The following is a 19,327-nucleotide window of genomic DNA, read 5'->3' as shown; positions in this document are numbered from 1 at the left end:
GTCAAAATTTTGCCAAAATAAATTATGTTGGAATAACCATTTATATAATTAGGGTTCCTCAACTCATCAAGGTGTGTAATTATGGTCATTTTCGTCAACTATATCAAAATTTTTGTCAAAACAAGTTATGTTGGAAGGACCATTGCTACAATTGGGTTAAAGTTAAGGGACCATTTCTCAAGTTGAATTCAAGTTGAGGGACCAATGGTAATGGACTTTTAGTTGAGGGACCATAGCTGCACGTTTTGATAAGTTGAGGGATCAATGGTAATGAATTTTTAGTTGAGGGACCATTGCTTCAATTGAGTTAAAGTTAAGAGACCATAACTACAATTTACTCTATTAAAAAATGTTGAAACAAAATTTTTATTGGTTGGAATGTTAGTGGTATAATAGACCCACTATTTAAATGAATTAAAAATAAATTTAACATTGATGTCAAATTTGACTCAAAATCACAAAGCCTTCAAATCCCTTGGTTGGATAGACTTTTGATGTCAAATATGCACAGTAGCATTCCACCTAGAATTTTGACATCTCATTTGAAGATGTTCTTAGCTCTTAATCACAATGTGGGTTCTAAGATTTTTAAGGCCTGTGTGTACTTAATTAGCAATATCATAGGCCTCAATCACATTTGTTTTTTGTTTAGAAATTAAAAAACAATAAAAAGGATCCTGGTTGGATCCTAAAACATAATACAAATTAAAATTTAGGGAACTTTCATGAAAAGGGCTTGGGCAAACTTTATTTTAATAAAAAACCAAGCTGTAACTTTATTTAATTAAAAAACTTAAACTTTAATGAAAATCCCTTAATTTTTAATAAAAATGACAAGGGAACTTAAATTTTAATGAAAAAGACATAATTTTAATATTAAAAAAAAATCTGACACGCTCACAAACTAGTTATGAAACTTTCTACATTGTTTATGAAACTTACGACACTGTTTATGAACCTTACTACAATGTTTATGAAAACTTAGACACTGTTTATGAAACTTACTATACTGTTTATGAAAATACAGTCAGAGTTAGCAACCATCTAAAACCTGTGGTACCATGGATTAATCAGAATTTGCAATTTTCTCAAACAATTCACTTTGTATTGAAAAGGCAGTTAATGGACTCGATTTGATTTGATATTTTCCATTCTATTATTGGCAAACCGTCCCTTATGCAACCTTGTTGCATCAATCTATGGCTTTCTAGAAAATGAGGCACGGAGGAAATTGAGTTTGATTTGAAGGTTAGGCAATTAGGGTATAGGTTTGCTAGGCTTTGTCGTGGAAGGAGGCATGGAGACAGAGAGGATGGTGCGTTTGTGGATGGAGCTAACGATGAAGTGTTGGGCAGATGGGTCGTAGGTGAAGCTTTTTGTAAAGGCTGGGGGATCGAAAATTGACGATGGCGAGGAGTAACGAGCGACGGGAGTGGAGGATGGAGGTGATCTTGCAGCGCAATTAGTGGTATTAGTGAAGGAGGGATAGACTATAGGTATTGTGGGAGAGGGAATTGGGATGGGGTTTACGGAGGAGGGCGAGTTGGAGTTACAGAGTTTGGGACGGGAAGGGACGTAGCTCAGCACACTTGGATTTTTTTAAAAGTTTTTTATTTATTTTTATTTTATGTTCTTATCATTAAATAAAATTTAGTGTATGACTTTTGATTAAAATGTAAAGATTTGAAGTCTATTTCATTAGTTTTCCTTAAAATTTAACCTATTACTTAATCAAATACATGATTAATTTTCTCCGGAAGATGCATATAAAGTGAAGAATTGATTGAATATGCCAAGGAATAGGCAAATCAGCACATACAAAACACATTCAGACAGATGATATCATAATCTGACAAATGTAGCACCAAAACTTAAACAAATCAGAATTAAAAACTAAACACTTATATTAATTTATCATAAATGGCTAATCAGTATAATGGAACAAAACAATGTTATGCCTGTTTCTGTCATAATCCACACCATCTCCTTATCATTGTTATTAATTTATTAATTATGTGTCCAAATCATTGTCACACGTTTTCTTTGTCTGCAATATCCAAATATTTGACCCAATAATTCGAAACATGGTGACAATTGAAATCTAATTTGGTGCTTCCCATGAGCTCTAAAGCTGATTCCAACCCAAATGTGTTTAAAGTTAAATTTTGTAATCTCAAAACTAAATTTTAGTACGACAAACAGTTTTTTTTCCTAACTCCATCATGTTACACGTTAACTATATTAATTGTCGAAGAATTGTCTAGGCCGAAATTTTTTTTTTACTTAATTTAATCTCAACAAGAGATGATGATAAATGTCTCACTATCTTGACTCATCTTTCATCATTCAATCAATTACTTTAATGTCATGTTTAATTACAAGTTCACACTACTATGTTCAACTTAAATCTTTTTTATTTGGACAACATTTTCAATTTATAACTTAAAAATGGGCATGGGTTGCTTTTTTTTTTGCCAAATGCTTGCTTTTTTTGGTATCCACTTTTTTTTAAGGGAATTTCAGCTGACCAAAAAACTGGTACTTAGAGAGTTGAAGATGGCAAAGCCATCCAAAAAATCATTCAAAGCTGGAAAATTTTAGAAGGCATAAAAGGAGCACCAAGAAATAAGAGAAAACATTGCAAAAAGATCCTTTTTCTGCGCACCCTGTAAAATAATGTCCATCTTTCTCAAACCCCTCCCTCTTCTCTCCCTCTTCTTCTTCACCTACTGTCTCACAAACCCTAATGTGTTTGGAAACTCTAGGGTTCGTGAAACCCCAGTCATAGTTATATACAATGGAGGTGGTGAAGAAAATGGAGCCGCCAAGTATGATGAGGGAGAGTATAGAGGTGGGTGGGAATTGGTTTCGGAGAATTCAGGTGTATCGGCCATGCACATGACCATCATGCCTAATAGTAACAAGGCCATTATGTTTGACGCTGCCGGTTTCGGTCCATCGGAGATCTCGTTGCTTCCTAGAGATTGTCGTCGGGTTTTCGATGAGAGGGATGAAACTGGAGAATACTATGAAGTGGATTGCTGGGCTCATGCTGTGGAATTTGACACTGGGACTGCAGCTATTAGGCCGCTTAAGGTATGTATAAACTAGTTTAAGGGTTTCATAACTACATAATATTTTGAGAATCGGTTACGAACTTTAAATCGAAAAAAAAAAAGAACGAGGAACACTAAACAAAATATATAAAGGCACTAAACTGTTGTTTGTATTAGTGTCTCGATTCAATTTTTGGTTAAAAAAATTTAACCAGTTCAAATATTTGTGCATATTTCCATTTGTTTTGCTGTAACTTACTTTTGTCTTTGTTAGTTTAAATCAGATCTTGACAGACACATGGTGCTCATCTGGTGGATTATCAGCTAATGGCACTCTTGTGCAAACCGGTGGATGGGCTGTTGGAGGGAGGTCTGTGAGATACCTCTCCGGATGCAATACCTGTGACTGGGAGGAGCACCCCATGTCACTTTCTGCCTCAAGATGGTATGTTATATTAATTTGTTAATTCTTCATTAATTATATCCAATATGCTTATAAATAACTGTAAATTGTTGATTGCAGAGTTAAAACGAATATTGATGACTACTAATTTTAAGTATTTTACATTTTAAATAGGTTTTCTACGCAACATATCTTGCCAAATGGCAATTTCATATTGGTCGGAGGCCGGCGCATGTTCAATTACGAGTATATCCCTAAGGGGGGAGGTTTTAATGATGTTTAATTTCCATTACCATTTCTCCAAGAGACCACTTACCTGTTTCAGAATAATCTCTACCCGTTTGTCTTTCTTTCCACGGATGGCAACATTCTAATCTTTGCTAATAACCGTTCAATTCTACTCAATCCGACCACCAATAAGATTGTCCGGGAGCTTCCTATCCTTAATGGTGGGTCTTGAAACTACCCTGCATCCGGCACGGCGACATTGCTACCTATAAATCTCAGTGACCCGAACCCGAAAGCAATCCTGGCCGAAATTATAATATGCGGTGGAGCGGATCCTAGAGCGGGAAAGTTAGTTAAGAAGGGTATTTTCGTAACTGCATTGCAAGATTGTGGAAGGATTGATATAACAGACCCTAAATCCACATGGCAGAAGCAGATGACGCCATCACTAAGGACTATGGGAGATCTGCTGATCCTTCCCACAAGTGATATCCTTATAGTCAATGGGGCCAAAGAGGGAATATCCGGGTGGAACTTCGCACAAGATCCGAACCCGACCCCATTAATTTTTAGACCCGACAACCCAACAACCCAACGGTTCACAGAGCTAAAGGCGACAACCATACCACGAATGTACGGTTCAACCTTTATGGTATTGCTAGATGGCAAAATATTAGTGGCTGGGAGCAACACAAATTACTACTACAATTTCACAGGAGTAAAGTATCCGACAGAACTTCGGGTCAAGAAATTTTGCCCACCATACTTCGATCCTTTACTCATCTCGGACAGACCTGCGATAACATCCGATTACAAGGGCAACATGGTAAAATACAGAGGATATATTGTGGTGGAGTTCAAGTTGAAGAAAGCTAAGGTGGACCAATCAGATTTGAAGGTGACCATGTACTCTCTTTCACAACCCATGGTTTTTCCATGGGCCAAAGGCTTTTGGTATTGGCCATAAAGAAGTTGGAAATTGTGGAATCGGAATTTTTTCGGGTGGAGGTTGTAGCGCCGCCATCGGCGGAGATTGCTCCTCCGGGTTTTTATTTGATCTTTGTTGTGCACAATGGAGTTCTGAGTTCTGGGATATGGGTGCAAATTTCATAGAGGATTGCATGCATCTTTTTTGGTTGTTGTACATACATTGATACATATTTTTCATTGATTGCATCGTAAACTTGAATATACTTCTCACAAAAAAAAACTTGAATCTATTAAGTGGGTCGAGCAATAAGGTTAGCAAAAGAAAACCCTATCGAAATGGGCAAAAGGAAAGGAAAAAAAAATACCTAAGCTAACTGTGGTTATCATGCGAGCTACCGTAACAGTCACTGTGAAGGGTAAGGTTTATGTGATGCAATGAGATGCAACTAGATATAAGTATAGGCAACAACATCATAACAACCAAATTACTTTACCAAACTCCAAAATATATACTTGTTTTTTTTGTTTTTTTAGGGGTGTGCTATCCACACACCATTTTTTACTTCTTACACACCCCTTATTAATTTATGTCCGTTGATATTCTTCAATTCATCCGATCCGATGACCGAAAACCAAAAAGGTGTGGGAGAAGTAAAAAAGGGTGTGTGGATATCACACATTTTTTTTTATTTTTAACAAACGATATTATTTACACTAAGGGGGAGGGAGTAGGCTTAGCCTCACAATGGGCTATCAATAATGTGGTTTAAATTCGCATTTGGCGATAATCAAACTTAAGACATCTCACTTACAAATAAAGAGGAATATCACTAGATCGAAGTATTAAAGGACAAAAAATATACTTGTTAAGCAATGCATGATTAGGGAAAACAACATAATTATCGTCTAAATTTCTCCCTTGAACATTAAGCGTTAGTCCAAATTCAAACATTTTGGTCAGTCGTCGATTCTAAAAACCAAATATTATACAATATTTCAAAGGCTTGAACTAATTTATTTGTCTTTTCTCTTAATTAATTAATATGGTAATTAGTTCCAACAAAAGCAAAGTTTGGTAAGTTAATTACCTTTTGCTTTCTTTGTTAAAAAAAAAAAGAGAAACTGTTCGTTTCTTTGACCAATAGAAGAACCGAATTTTACTTTTTACCTTTTTTTTATTCGGGTAAAAAATTCTCCACAACCGACTTTTAATTTCCAACACTTTGAAAATAATTTTACCGCCATCGTAGCTGCGCTTCCCAATACTTTCAGGAATTCAATACCCACCCCTAAATTTCACAAATACCAAAATTTACCCCTCATTTCAAGATCCGTAATTACCATATTCGCCCAACTCTTTTTCACTTTCACTTTTTAGATCCCGTCTCTCTCTTCTGTGGCCGCCATCCGAGTCCTGTTCGTTTATTTTTTTCAACCTCTCCCTCCCTGAAAATCCCCAAATCGCATTTGACCGAATCGTCGTCTCTGCTATTCGATCTGAACCTTGCCCTAAAAACCCTATCTTTCTCTCTCCTCGTCGACGAATTCAATCAGTTCCAGAGAAATTAGGGCTTTTTATGGAGAGGATCATCGCAGAGAAGTACAAATTAGGTCGCAAAATTGGGAGCGGATCGTTCGGCGAATTGTATCTTGGTTTGTGAATCCTTCAATTAGCTATATTTACTCCCTTTTTCTTTAAAATTTTGTTATTTTTGATCCTCCTGGTTAATTTTTGTAAATTTTTATTTTGATTTTTTTTGGTTTTTCAGCAACCCATATAGAGACTGGCGAGAATTTGGCGGCGAAGATTGTAAGTTTCGATTCGATCCCATTCATTTTTCAAATGTGATCGGATAGTTTGAGTGTTTGTTTCCGAGGAAAATAGTTTCCGGGAAAAAATTGAGTCTGCATTGTTTGTGAATTAATAGCCTGCATTTTGAGCTGATAAAATTATGGTTCTTGTGATTGTTAGTGGAATCTTGTGTCAGAATTAGGTAAGGTTCTACGTATTTTGGTACAGGTGGGCGACTGCGTGTTAGGATAGTATTGCAGACGAATAGAATGATGTACGAGCGATTGGTTGTAATTTGTTTTATTTTTTATTTTGGCAGGAAAATAACAAGACAAAACATCCACAACTTTTGTACGAGGCAAAGCTTTATAAAATTCTACAGGGAGGAAGTAAGGATTCAATAGAAGTAGTGTTTTTTTGGGAACTACGTGCTCTCATAAGCTATCACCTTGGATCTTATTTTCACTATATATACACACACACATATATATAATGACTTGAGTTTATGACCCTTCAGGTGGTATTGCAAGCATAAGATGGGCGGGATTTGATAGGGACGATAATGTCCTCGTCATTGACTTGCTGGGACCGAGTCTTGAAGACCTCTTTGTGTACTGTGGGAGGAGGTTTTCACTGAAGACAGTCTTAATGTTGGCTGATCAGATGGTAATCTTGAATATTCTCTGTGATGGCTTATAATTTGTTAAGCTTATAATTAGTTGTTGTTAGAAAGCGGTTTTGCTTATGTCTTATGGATTGCTTACATAAATTCTTGCCATATTATTTCGTCAGTTGCAATTTAAAAGGTCTCACTTTTTAAAACCCGCACCTGATTACTGAATGCTAAATGTTTGTGGATCGGTAAATATGATTCCTTTGTTCATTCAATTGCAGATTACAAGAATAGAATATGTACATTCTAAAGGGTTTTTGCATAGAGACATCAAACCAGACAACTTCCTCATGGGTCTTGGCAGGAAAGCAAATCAGGTAATGTTAATGCATTCCTCTTCAACATCTAACTTGCAGGAACAATAAAGCTTTTAGGATTTCTCTGTTATTAACCATTGTTAAATACACATTAATCAGGTTTATGTTATTGATTTTGGACTTGCAAAAAGATTTCGGGACCAAAATACACACCGGCATATTCCGTACAGGTAAAATTCCATAATTTGGTTCGCGCTTAAATCTAGTGGGAATTTTGTGTCTTGAATGAGCTTTTCCTACTCTCAACGGTATTTTGCTTTTCAGTATGTGTTTATCTTTTCTTTTTCAAACTCATACAGAGAAAACAAAAGCTTAACAGGAACTGCACGCTATGCTAGTTGCAATACCCATTTGGGAATAGGTAAGTAGAGATGTACTGTTTATTTAATTTTGTTTGAAATGTTTTGACTATCTTTTTTTCTCATTTTTTGGGTTCATTGTTCTAGATCAGAGTCGTCGGGATGATTTGGAGTCACTTGGATATGTTCTTCTGTACTTCTTAAGAGGAAGGTATGCCATAAAGTCGAACCACTTTTCTGAATGAGAATTTTATATTTTGAATTGCTGATTTACTTTTATTGGTGAAACCAATGCGTTGGCTATTGCAATTTCATTTTGATGACAAGCACTCTTCGCACAATGTTTTGACCAGATATCTGGGTACTCCTCTATACTATTTTTCGGCCTGGCTGACTAATTGGTTTCTGCATTTAGCCTTCCTTGGCAGGGTCTAAAAGCTGCAACAAAGAAGCAAAAATATGATAAGATTTGTGAGAAGAAGCTATCAACTCCCATTGAGGTATGTGCATCTTGTGGATAGGAGGATCATGTTTAGAACTCAATCCAACAGGGCTGACTTGTTGAATGCTGTTTCTGTTACATCCTCGTCTCCTAAAATTTTGTATTAGGCATTTGTATTAGTTCTTTCCCATTTTATGTTACATATAGAGTTTACCGGGAATTGCCCCATATAATCTAAATGAGTTCAGATTTTAAGAATTCTTCTCAAGAAGTATGCAATTATAAAACAGCTTCCAATTTTTTTTGTTTTTGTTTGTTTGTTTTTTTTTTTCCTTTCAGGAGTGGGGTTTACTAATTTCTTTTGGAAGCTTTCCAGAGATTGATTACAATTGAGCAAGAATTTATGGTGCATCCTTTTTGTGTCTTTAAATTTGTATTCTCTATGTACTGATGCCCATTTGTTTTCCAGGTCTTATGTAAATCGCATCCTGTGGAGTTTGCATCCTACTTCCATTATTGCCACTCTTTAACATTTGATCAACGCCCTGATTATGCATTCTTGAAGCGCCTGTTTCGTGATTTATTTAGCCGCGAAGGTATGATATTTATTTCACCATTTCTATATTCCTGCAACCTATAAATAGTTGTAAAAATGCCAGTGCTTTGTACAAATGAGCTTCTGCTTCATGGAAAAGTGTATAGAATTATTAAATGTGCCGATTTAGGTGTATTTTGAACTGGCAATCTTTGTCTATTGATGTTTAAAATTGCTTTCCATATCTCACAGGATACGAGTTTGACTATATATTTGACTGGACAATTCTAAAATACCAGCAGGCACAGCATACAAGGACTCAGGGTCAATCATCTGTTAGTACTTCATTACACTTTCTTTTATTACTTTCTCCTATTAACTGCTGCTAAAATTGTATGCACAGGTCCAAGTTCTGTTCCTTGTATGTATCTAATTTTCCTTCCAAGTACTGATGTTATCATTCTTGCTTGTTTGATTTTGTTTCTTCTAAATTCATCTCAGAAACCGCAGCCACCTGTAGTTGTCTCTGGTCGAGAAATTCCTAGCGGTCAAGCAGTGCCTGCGGATGCGATGAGGCTTAAAGGTAAAGGTCCAGTACTCCGGTTTTCACTTGAGGGAAGGCTTTTGTTATACTAAAGCCTTGTTGTTTACATTCTCGAGGAGTCTGTTTATCCAGAAAATGTTGGTTTATCAAATATTTTTCATGTCTAAGGTTTTATTTATGGATTCCAGGCATTCATGATGTTCCTAGACCAGCTGAGGTCACAGCAAATAAGCGGCCAAGCAATCATGCGCATCCAGATGTTCATATGCAATATAGATCATCAACAGCCCAGAATTCGGGTGCTAATAATACTGTTGAGAAACACGTACGTAACTTGTAATGTAAAACATTAATGTTTACTTTTGCATGTATCTCTCTCGAGTCACCTCCAATATCTATTCCTGTTTGCACGGAAGATGTACTCATGTATTTCATGTTATGCTGTACTGGGTAATTGTTTCAGAATGCGAGTAATGCACCTATGCCACCTACTGCATTTTCTCTCAGAAGACATTTTCAAAAACCAGAGGGGCCGGTTGAAAATGCAAACTTAGGCCGTAGAGTTGGGAATCAAAATGGTGCTTCAAGCAGTTGGATGTCATCAGTAAACCAAATTTCTTCAGCAAAGTAATAGGTATGGATTTTTATCGTGCGAAATTATCTTTTGTTTGCTTTACATTTGTTTTGTGTATCAAATGAAAGATAATCGCTCCAAACTGCATAAATAGTTTTCAAGCTATTCAGCCTTGTTTTTTTTATTTTTTATTTTTATTTTTATTCAGCTATAGATCTGAAGGAGATTGCTCAGAGCATGTGTCTTTCGGTAGCAAATGCCATGAAGTTTGGGTTGCTTGTTTCTCCCATGACAGATTGCATAACACATGTGAAAACTTCAACTGGCAAAACTTGAACACACAGGATGTGCTTGGACTTCACACCACAGGATGGAGTTTCCGCGTGCATAGGTGGCAAAAATGACAGCCCATATCGTGTTGTGTGGATGATGTGTAAAGTGTATTTTCCATTATTCTGATAGATGATAGATAGATCATACTATTTCATTTTGTTTTGCGGCGTTATAAGGTTGTTTTGACCATGTATTTCATTCAATTCAGGATTGAGTTGCTTTCTGTTCTTAATCTTTTTCGGATCAAAGCCCTGGATATGTTCACCAGGTCCTTCAGAACCTGGAAAAAAGAGTAAACTAGTATTTCAGGTATCGACTACATTGACCTTTTTCTCAAGGGAAATGTCCCTTTTGGAGTTGCTATGTTTCATTTGTACATAAAATGCTCATTAATCTTATTTTTCTTTGCTTCAGATCTTGAATGGGAGAACTTCATTGGGCGTCTTGATCTCATTGAAGAGGGTATTAGAGATCTTTCTATTGTTCGTTAAATCCTTCGAGCTTTGTGTTTAGAAGCTTTAAGCAGTCCATAATTTGAAGCAGTAACGAACCCTAATTCCTCCGATGCCAATCGTAGTTATGAACTTACGATGCATTTTCTTACATCACATAAATACAAATGTCTGAAAGATGTTTTTCTCCATCCATTCTACAAGGCTAAATTTTGTCTCTCCTCTTTGTTGCTGGACTTCTTGTGGTATTCTATAACCCTTTGTATTTGTTAATTGCCACTTTTAATTTTTATAGGTCGGAAATTGCAAGTGTATCAGCCTCGTAAGGCTGAGAGATTAGGGGGTATGATTATTTGGATTTAGATAATTAATCACGAATTTTAAATAAATTATTGGATGTAGGAGTGGGGGACCTCGGAATTGTTGGTCCTCACTGTCACAAGTCACAACCGAGACATGATTAGGCTCCAAGTAATGATACAAGTTGGATCTTAAACTGATGCCAATTGCTCTTGGTGCGTGGGTCTTGAAACTATTAAGTTATGCCACCACTACTGTGATGGTGAAGTTCTAGCCTTCTAGGGTTGTTGGAGTGGAAGTACAAAAATGAAACACGGGTGTGATTGTGGTAGCGTCTTGTTATTAGTTCATGTCTTATAATGCAAATGGATGATAGATTTGTGTGTTTAGACTTTAAGAGTATTAAACTAGTAAATCGATTACATGTTATCATATCAGTGGATTGCAGTATTTTACGTTTGTGTGACAGTTCCACCGAACAATTTCTTGTAGAAAGAACCCTTTACGCTACTCGGAAACAGTAAAAGCGTTTTGGTTTTATTGTTTTGACTAGAAAAGTTATATATAAGAGAAAGTGAAGAAGCAGCTTTATACAGACTTACTTTAAACCTTAACGTAGGGCACACATTTGTTAGATTTCATGCATAATATATTTTGGTCGAATATTCCATAGATTTCATGATTATAGGCTTAGTGGACGTGGCAGCCATGGCCCATGGATCCCACAAATTCAGGAGAATGGACACGTGTGTACCGCTGACGTTTTATATCAATAAAATAAAAATATACGTAAATTTTCGTTTATATAATTTTATTTTATTACACAGAACATTATGAGATAATATATTTATATCATATAAATTGTACTCGAAGTCTAGAGGGCACTGTATTGCCAAGGGCCCGTCAGCCCCGTATATAACTTTAAGACGTAGATAATGGTGACAAAAGGAAACTCTGGTAATGATGAACAATGGCCGCTCTGAAAATGGATCTTTACCTATTTATGTATAATAAAGCACTGAGTTGAGGAAAAGGAGAAGGAATAATGAAGTGGCGACAAAAGATGAATATTATTCAGCTTTATTTGTGTCCATTTGAATTTGCAGGGAAATGATTTTTACACTTTATATTTTATCTGCGTCGATTTTATTACGAGTGGTTGAATTTTTTTTTAATACAATATTAAAATTGCTAATAAATTAGTAACATTTTTCACAACAAATAAGAACATTGTTTGGCTTCTTTTAGCTGAATAGTCATCAATCCGTAATTACAAATCAAAATTGACATGTTTACTGAAGTCATATAGTAACACAAAAAGAAAAAAAAGATATACACTCGTCAAATTACTATTTGTCTGCAAGGAAGAAATGTCCATTCCTAACGTGTAATGGAGTCATTCATTTGTTATTGCAAATCGAGAATTGATATGTATATTGAAGCCACTTGCTAACACAAACAACAACATGAATCAAGCCTTATCTCATTATGTTTTGTACCTTATCTATCTTTCATTAGCTCAGATGCTCTATAATTTTTTTTAAAGTTTCTTTCCAAGTTTTTCCAGGTCTTCCTCTGTCCTTTTTATCCCGAGCATCTGTCTCATAGTCGTATCTTCTAATTAGAGCATCTGTCGATCTTCGGTTCACGTGGCCAAACCACCTTAACCAGTTTTCTCTCATCTTATCTTCAATTGCGGCCACTCCTACTTTACCTCGAATATCCTCATTCTTAATCTTATTCATCATCATGTGTTTGCACATCCAACGAAAGATTCTCATTTTCACTTTTTTGCACTCGTTATTTTTTACCACTCAACTTCCGTGCCATAAAATATTACTAGCCTTATTGCCGTGAGAAGTCAAGTATTTTTCAATAAAAAAAGCATGCAACTTACTTTTGCTAAGCCATGTTAAATAGGTACTGCATAGTACACCCTCCTCTTCATCATCTCATTCATTCACTCTTGCTTTCATAGCTCAACTGAGATGCTCCCAATACCAGAGCTTTTCCGATGAGTCATCACTGAATGAAAATATTTATTTGGCTTCAAAAGTAAGAAAACAAAAACTTCATAATATTTATTTATTTATTTATTTAAATAATGACTGGTGTAATCTAACTCTGTGTGTTTTGGTGATAGTGAGCTCCTGCAGTTTGAAATGCTCAACAAACGGACTACTGCATGGCGTGCTGGAGAACATAGATGAAAATGGAGGTATAGTGAGCGGAACAGAGGGGTCGTCGGCGCCGCCGCCAGAAACTCCAACGGAGTCGATGGAGTTTCTGGCCAGATCGTGGAGTCTCTCAGCCATGGAGATCTCCAAAGCTCTTTCCCACACACGTGTGAACGTTGCTTCCAAGACCCTTGACAAGTCAGCGTTCAGTTCTGATGATGGTGTTGAATCACACGACAGAAGTGCCATGCGTTTAATGGAATCTGTAAGTTAATTAGTTTCTTAATTATACTTAGCAAATTATGCTATAATCTATATTTGTGTTAGATGTGATCTTATGAACATCTTGGCTGCTTCAGCAGTTACCCAGTGGAGTTAGCCCTCCAGTTTCGCCAAGAGACAGTGAAGAGATGAAGGTACTCTCACTCTCTCTCTTGAAAAATGATTGTCTAGTACTATAACACATGCACTTGATATAACCACTACTTAATATGATATGAGTAGACGACATAATTGTTTTATGCTTCTGACAATTAATAGTATTCGGATATAATAACAACTAATATTCCAAGTTTTTCCCTATAAAATGTGATTTTAAGTGTTTTTTATATCTATGAATTTTGAGGGCTAACTTGTGAATAGTTATTAACTATCGTTTATGAGATTTAGTTGATGAAATATGACCTCGTCTAACAAAGAAAAAACTTAGGTGCTGCTAGACCAAATAACGCGTACAATTGATGAATGTTTGCTTGGAGGTTGTATTATTTATGAAATTTGATTTGGGAGTGCAGAATCATCATCATGTGTATATGTGCACGAGTGCATGATTTTAAACCAAATCTATAATTTCGTACCTACTATTTTATCATATATGCTAAGTTACTGATACTCGATTACAAAAAGCTTCTTTTTCGATTTAAATATTGTATACTGGGGCACAATCAGAGGCAGGAGCTTTTACTGTTTTAGGCCGGTTAATATGTGCAGGAGTTACTTTTACTACACCAAGCACTCCACCCAGACTTCCTTTCCAGCCAGCAACAATTTCTCAATCATGGGGTAACTTCAGTTTGCACCACTCAACTTATCATGTACATGAAATTCCTGAAGCGTAATTGTGATTTCCGCGGGCCTCTTTATTTATGACCCTTGATTCTCTTTTGATTAATTCAATCGAAATGCCAGAATGCAAATACGGGCAGAGGGAAAGAGGGTGTCCGAAAATCATTTGTCGTCGTAATTTTTCAATTCCTCATTGTTGTATCCCTGCAGCTATACAAGAGCATTTTGCGAGGGAAAACAATGGGCAGATGGTTAAAAGATCAGAAGGAGAGGAAGAAGCATGAAATCCGAACCCAAAATGCGCAGTTGCACGCTGCTGTTTCTGTGGCTGGGGTTGCTGCTGCTGTAGCATCAATTGCAGCTTCAACTGTATTTCCTGAAACATCAGCTGCCCACCAGAAAACACCAGTATCCGAATTGAGGACGGAAACATCAGCTGCGCTAGCATCCGCAGCAGCTCTAGTCGCTTCGCGTTGCATTGAGATTGCGGAGGAAATGGGAGCTGAGCATGATCATATTCTATCAGTTGTCAGTTCTGCAGTTAATGCAAGGACTAATGGAGATATCATGACCTTAACTGCAGGAGCAGCTACAGGTACACTAAGACTCTACAAGATGTACTAAATTCCATCGTTTTAAACGTATATTCAACCAAATTTTAAGCTAATCAAACGCAGAACTCAATAAAGCTAAGCGCATACTAGTTTAAAACATATTAGCAATGGCTAAACTTGATTGAATTAGCTAAAGCAGTCTATGATCAATGCGCAGCTTTACGCGGAGCTGCCACACTTAAAGTGAGGCTGCAAAAGGAGTATGGTGGCACAACTGTTGCTCTGGCCGAGGAGAGATGTGAAGGCAACCAATCAAATGCAGCATTGAACTTTGTCTCAAAGGGTGGGGAGCTCCTTAAACGTACGAGGAAAGGTAAACAAACGGCATTATTAAGATACGCTAATGCAGCAATAATGAATTCAGCTAAATAACTTCATGGATAAGTTGAACTCACCATCATGTAACTTATGAATGCAGGTGCTCTTCACTGGAAGAGGGTTTCTTTCAATACTAACTCAAATGGGCAGGTAAAATACCCGATACACGAAAATTTGGAAAAAAGTATCAACTTCTAAGTTGAAGATTTACTGATTAGTTATAGACCTAATATTTCTAAAACAGCATCACCAGATACTTATTCAGAAATGGAATAATAACAGGTTGTAGCCAAAATGAAAAGCAAGCATATGGCGGGAACATTTACGAAAAAGAAGAAATGTAAGAAAATTCTCATACCTAGAGCAAACATTTTACATTGACTTCTATCCTGTCAACCGTGATGCCACGCTGTGATGCATACAGGTGTGGTCTCTGGAGTCTACTGTGACATCCCAGCTTGGCCCGGCAGGGAAAGAGAAGACGGCAGCAAACCAAGGGCATACTTTGGGATAAAAACAGCTGAAAGGACAATAGAATTTGAATGCAGAAGTCAAGGTGACAAACATATGTGGACTGAAGGGATCCGTCATATGTTGAATTTCATGCCAACATAACACAATTCCAAGAAAGGTTAAAATTTGGATTTATGTAAAATTGAACGTGTTAAGTTTTTCACAACAATCAACGTGCAGTTATCTCAGAATCCAATTCTATATCTACGTTTCGGTGGGAAAGAATGGAACTTATAACAACTGTTACTATCTTATACAAAGTAATGCATCTACAAGTTTGGTTTTAATATGTTCTCTCATGGCTGCTTCAAGATAACGAGGTTAGGATAATGTACAGTCAAAATTGTTACAAATCTTCCACGGGCTCAATTTTTGAGCTGTTGGTGATGCTTTTCTTCACTCTAATTCCTTCAGAAAATCAGCATTATCAACAAAGACCTGCAAATTGGGGAGGCCAAAAAAATCGGATCGTTTGCTTTAAAATATGATAATGATTCATGATAAAAGGTACGAATATGACATAACACCAATGTGCTATTTCAATACTGAATTTTGCACTCTAATTGGTACCAGAACTACCGACTAAGAAAAAATGCAACTAAATTGGACAGGACATACCGATTTCCAGCCATCAGGGTCGAGGCAAGCAGTTATCTTTGTGTTGATGCCTGGCAAAGGCCCAGGATCAAGAATAATCTTCCCTCCACTTAGTTTGATTGCTTCTGCAGTCTTGTAAACATCATCTGTGCCTATTGCGATCTGTTACAATTTGGGATGCAGATTTAGTATTCTTCGTATAATAACATGGAAATTGGTGAGCAGACTGGTATAGCTCATATCAGTGCTTTGAGAAATAAAATATCTTGTAAATACCTGCGCGTAACCATTTCCTTTGTCATAATCTGTGATCCCATAGTTGTACGTCAGTTCAAGCACTGCGTTCTTATCTTCAGGACCGTAGCCCAACACGGCAACAGTACACTGGTAAACAAGCAGAACCAGCTATTAGGTAGGTAGAGTAGCAGGCTCAAAATCATAATCCAGCAAGAAGGTATGTTATGGGATGCCTTCAGTACACAACTACTGCCATGTACCCAGAATCCAGGAAGCAAGAAGCATTGTGAAAATAATGAACAGACAGCTCACAAAAGATGGCCTCTAAATACAAAGTGGTATCACTATGTACGGGCACTACATCAATTCATAAGGGTCTTCATGCCCATATCACTCCTACACAAACAGCCACATAAATGGCAAATTTGCGATGGCATGTTTCCGTCACAATTTCTATTATTCCAAGGGTATCCTGCCTATCAGCCTATCAGGGAATTTGTCAGTGGGTCGCATGTGTGAAGTTACCTTGTATTCAGGATTATCTCTCTTGTGGAGAAGTTCCATCCCATAAGCCTTCATGTTAAAAAAAAAAAAACACAATGGTCAAAGCTTCAGGAAAGCTTACCTATAAAAAGCCGAACCAGGAACAAATATTTAAAAAATAAAAGAAATTCGTTTAAGACATCTCACCTTCTTATAAAAGTTAATAGCACGGTCAAGATCACCTACACGAAGCATCACTTGACGGAAGGGCTCAGGTGAAGGCCCTCTCTCCAAAAGCTCAAACGTGTAGCCATCGGGATCCTCAACAGAGGCAACTATTGTGCTGCCACCTTTAGCAGGACCAGGTTCCTCGGTAACTTTCCCTCCCTTTGCCTTTATAAGTTCCACGGTTTTGGTTACCTACAAAAAACTTGCGTAACTTAAAGAAAAAAAAAATTGGCATATAAAACATTATGGATAAGAAATGAAAATTGTAAGAGATAATGCTCCAAAGCTTCTGAAGAGTAGGGATGTTGAAAAGACAAAAGAGAAGGGCAGAAGGTAAAAAGATAGACAATGAATTCATTCAGCTTAAAAGTTAAAGCTGAGAAGAGTATTGCTTATAATTGTAAGTAAAATTCATTGGTTTTATAGTTCAGTAGATGGACAATGAATTAAAAATCCAAACCAAGAAAACGCACAAATAAGAGTAGTTTGTCATGAGAGAAAAACCACAGCGATATTAAGAAAAAAAGAACTTACATCTTCAAGTGCAATGCCAAAATGGCCAAAACCAGTCCCAATGTTGTACTTGTCCACTCCGTAATCTACGAGTATAACATAATGCAATTTCACATTCATATGAAAGCATACAATATAAAAAGTATTTCTATTAAACTACAAAATAATCTTGAATTACACAGAATTACTTATAAAATACTTACTGTATGTAAGTTCAACCACAAAATTGGATTCTTCTGGTCCATATCCAAGAAAAGCATTCGAATATCGATCCTCAGGTATGTCACGTTTTCTTAACAGCTTCATCCCCAAACATTCAGTATAGAATCTGCATCACAAAAGATTATAGTCTTGTCCAAAGAACTACGCGATACGGAATCAATATTTCTTCTACTAAATAGACGCATACTTTATAGTCTTGTCCAAGTCCCCAACACGATAGACAACATGAAGCATTCTTCTTTTGTCATTTTTTACCCACTCCAGTGCATTTTCCTTGGCAATAGCGGTGCCTGCCTGTGCCAAATTCGCAACTGGGGCAGCCTCTGAAGGGTTTCCCTCTCCTCTTAGCAACTCAGATGCTTTTGCACCTAACAGTTGTGATTGAGGCAGAGCTGGAAAACCACCCCAAATCATAAGCGCAAGGCATATTATAACCAACTGATATATTTAGTTAATCAAAATGTAAATTTAATTAAACCGAGTGCCCCAAAATCTTTGTTAAAATTCTTAACTTGATTAAAAGTAGACAAAATAAATGAAAAACAGGGGTAAATTTTTTGCAAAGGTGAAGCATTATACAAATTAATTTATGCTGAATCATGTAAAGGTCACAGCTTTTATTTATTTTTATATTGGAATTAATTTAAAGGTTTTCTTTTTGATGTAGGAACTTATGCAAAGGCAATGTATCTTCAGAATTATAACAGTTAAACTAAAGCTTTCGTATAATTTGAATTTTCTTAATCTTCACGAAAACCGCATTACGAAATTTGATATAACTACATTGATTTTGCCCAAGAAGAAAAAAATGAAGCAAAAAATTTCCACTCTGCTATATCATACATTATTCAACCCAGAACTCAGCATAACACATATACATTGCACATTTGAGTTAAATTCTATTGCTACATTATAAAATTATAAAACCAAAACAACCCACAATTAATCAATACAAATTTCACAAACACAAAATGTAATGGAAAACAAACATGGGTTTTTGATACTTTGGAGGAAGTAATTACCAGAGCCGAGTTGAAAGAGAGTGAGTCTCCGAGAAGTAGAATAAGAAGAGGCAGAGTTTCGCACACCAAAAAACCTCACGGACGGTGGCGATGGAGCCAGAGAGGGTCTTAAGAGATTCAGAGTAGCCGATAAAGATGACATTTTTTGGTTCCCTTTCTTCTGCACCACACTCTATCCCGCTCACTCTGAGTTATCTGCATGCTGGAGAGATTGTAATTGGGCCTTGCATGTGCTAATGATGGACCCATTTGTTTTTTTAATGACTTGGATTTTGGTCCAACTTCTAATAGAAATATTTTCATTTCAAAAGTTTCAATACGTGGTTTATAGCTCGTTTGACAAGTGTTTCTAAACAACTAAAATCGTTTTTAGGTAAAATATTTAAGTAATGTTATTCAAATCATGTTTTTGTACTACATTTTTATATCACCTTAGATGACATTTGATATGGACAACCAC

The 19,327-nt window shown here is 36.5% G+C and overlaps 4 protein-coding genes across 10 annotated transcripts; 3 read left to right on the top strand and 1 right to left on the bottom strand.

Annotated features, from left to right (window-relative positions):
• The first annotated feature begins 2,629 nt into the window (after window positions 1–2,629).
• On the top strand, window positions 2,630–3,869 carry LOC139187732 (aldehyde oxidase GLOX1-like). Its single transcript, XM_070814673.1, has 3 exons — window positions 2,630–3,096; window positions 3,341–3,501; window positions 3,634–3,869. The coding sequence occupies exons 1-3, from the start codon at window positions 2,677–2,679 to the stop codon at window positions 3,740–3,742; spliced, it is 690 nt and encodes a 229-aa protein (XP_070670774.1). The 5' UTR covers window positions 2,630–2,676; the 3' UTR covers window positions 3,743–3,869.
• Window positions 3,870–5,974: 2,105 nt separating this feature from the next.
• On the top strand, window positions 5,975–10,773 carry LOC103456026 (casein kinase 1-like protein 3). Of its 4 annotated transcripts, none has more exons than XM_029094324.2 (17): window positions 5,976–6,270; window positions 6,387–6,427; window positions 6,729–6,798; window positions 6,927–7,075; window positions 7,304–7,399; window positions 7,499–7,569; window positions 7,699–7,760; window positions 7,846–7,909; window positions 8,114–8,198; window positions 8,610–8,736; window positions 8,928–9,010; window positions 9,177–9,258; window positions 9,408–9,544; window positions 9,683–9,853; window positions 10,002–10,184; window positions 10,335–10,435; window positions 10,541–10,773. In XM_029094324.2, exons 1-14 carry the CDS (start codon window positions 6,195–6,197, stop codon window positions 9,848–9,850), a joined length of 1,311 nt encoding a protein of 436 aa, XP_028950157.1. In that variant the 5' UTR covers window positions 5,976–6,194; the 3' UTR covers window positions 9,851–9,853; window positions 10,002–10,184; window positions 10,335–10,435; window positions 10,541–10,773. The 4 variants fall into 4 exon arrangements, with proteins under 4 accessions (XP_070670773.1, XP_028950157.1, XP_028950156.1 ...); XM_029094323.2 differs by having other exon boundaries at window positions 10,002–10,226; XM_029094322.2 differs by having other exon boundaries at window positions 10,002–10,233.
• A 1,946-nt stretch (window positions 10,774–12,719) lies between these two features.
• On the top strand, window positions 12,720–15,852 carry LOC103456028 (VAN3-binding protein). 4 transcript variants are annotated; one of them, XM_008395652.4, is made up of 9 exons: window positions 12,720–12,933; window positions 13,022–13,320; window positions 13,415–13,471; window positions 14,046–14,117; window positions 14,331–14,715; window positions 14,892–15,047; window positions 15,153–15,202; window positions 15,335–15,392; window positions 15,477–15,852. In XM_008395652.4, coding segments are annotated over exons 1-9 (1,269 nt in total). In that variant the 5' UTR covers window positions 12,720–12,932; the 3' UTR covers window positions 15,668–15,852. The 4 variants fall into 4 exon arrangements, with proteins under 4 accessions (XP_008393874.2, XP_008393875.2, XP_008393877.2 ...); XM_008395653.4 differs by having other exon boundaries at window positions 12,783–12,933; window positions 13,418–13,471; XM_008395655.4 differs by lacking the exon at window positions 14,046–14,117 and having other exon boundaries at window positions 12,796–12,933; window positions 13,418–13,471.
• LOC103456027 (probable lactoylglutathione lyase, chloroplastic) lies at window positions 15,673–19,102 on the bottom strand. The gene is made up of 9 exons (XM_008395651.4): window positions 18,868–19,102; window positions 18,033–18,237; window positions 17,827–17,951; window positions 17,645–17,709; window positions 17,090–17,302; window positions 16,925–16,972; window positions 16,439–16,546; window positions 16,184–16,324; window positions 15,673–16,003 (listed from the first exon to the last, which is right to left on the bottom strand). Exons 1-9 carry the CDS (start codon window positions 19,007–19,009, stop codon window positions 15,962–15,964), a joined length of 1,089 nt encoding a protein of 362 aa, XP_008393873.2. The 5' UTR covers window positions 19,010–19,102; the 3' UTR covers window positions 15,673–15,961.
• Window positions 19,103–19,327: the final 225 nt, after the last annotated feature.

Source organism: Malus domestica, chromosome 15, assembly GCF_042453785.1.
Source record: "Malus domestica chromosome 15, GDT2T_hap1".
Classification (NCBI taxonomy): Eukaryota; Viridiplantae; Streptophyta; class Magnoliopsida; order Rosales; family Rosaceae; genus Malus; species Malus domestica.
This window is presented reverse-complemented; position numbering and strand designations above follow the sequence as displayed.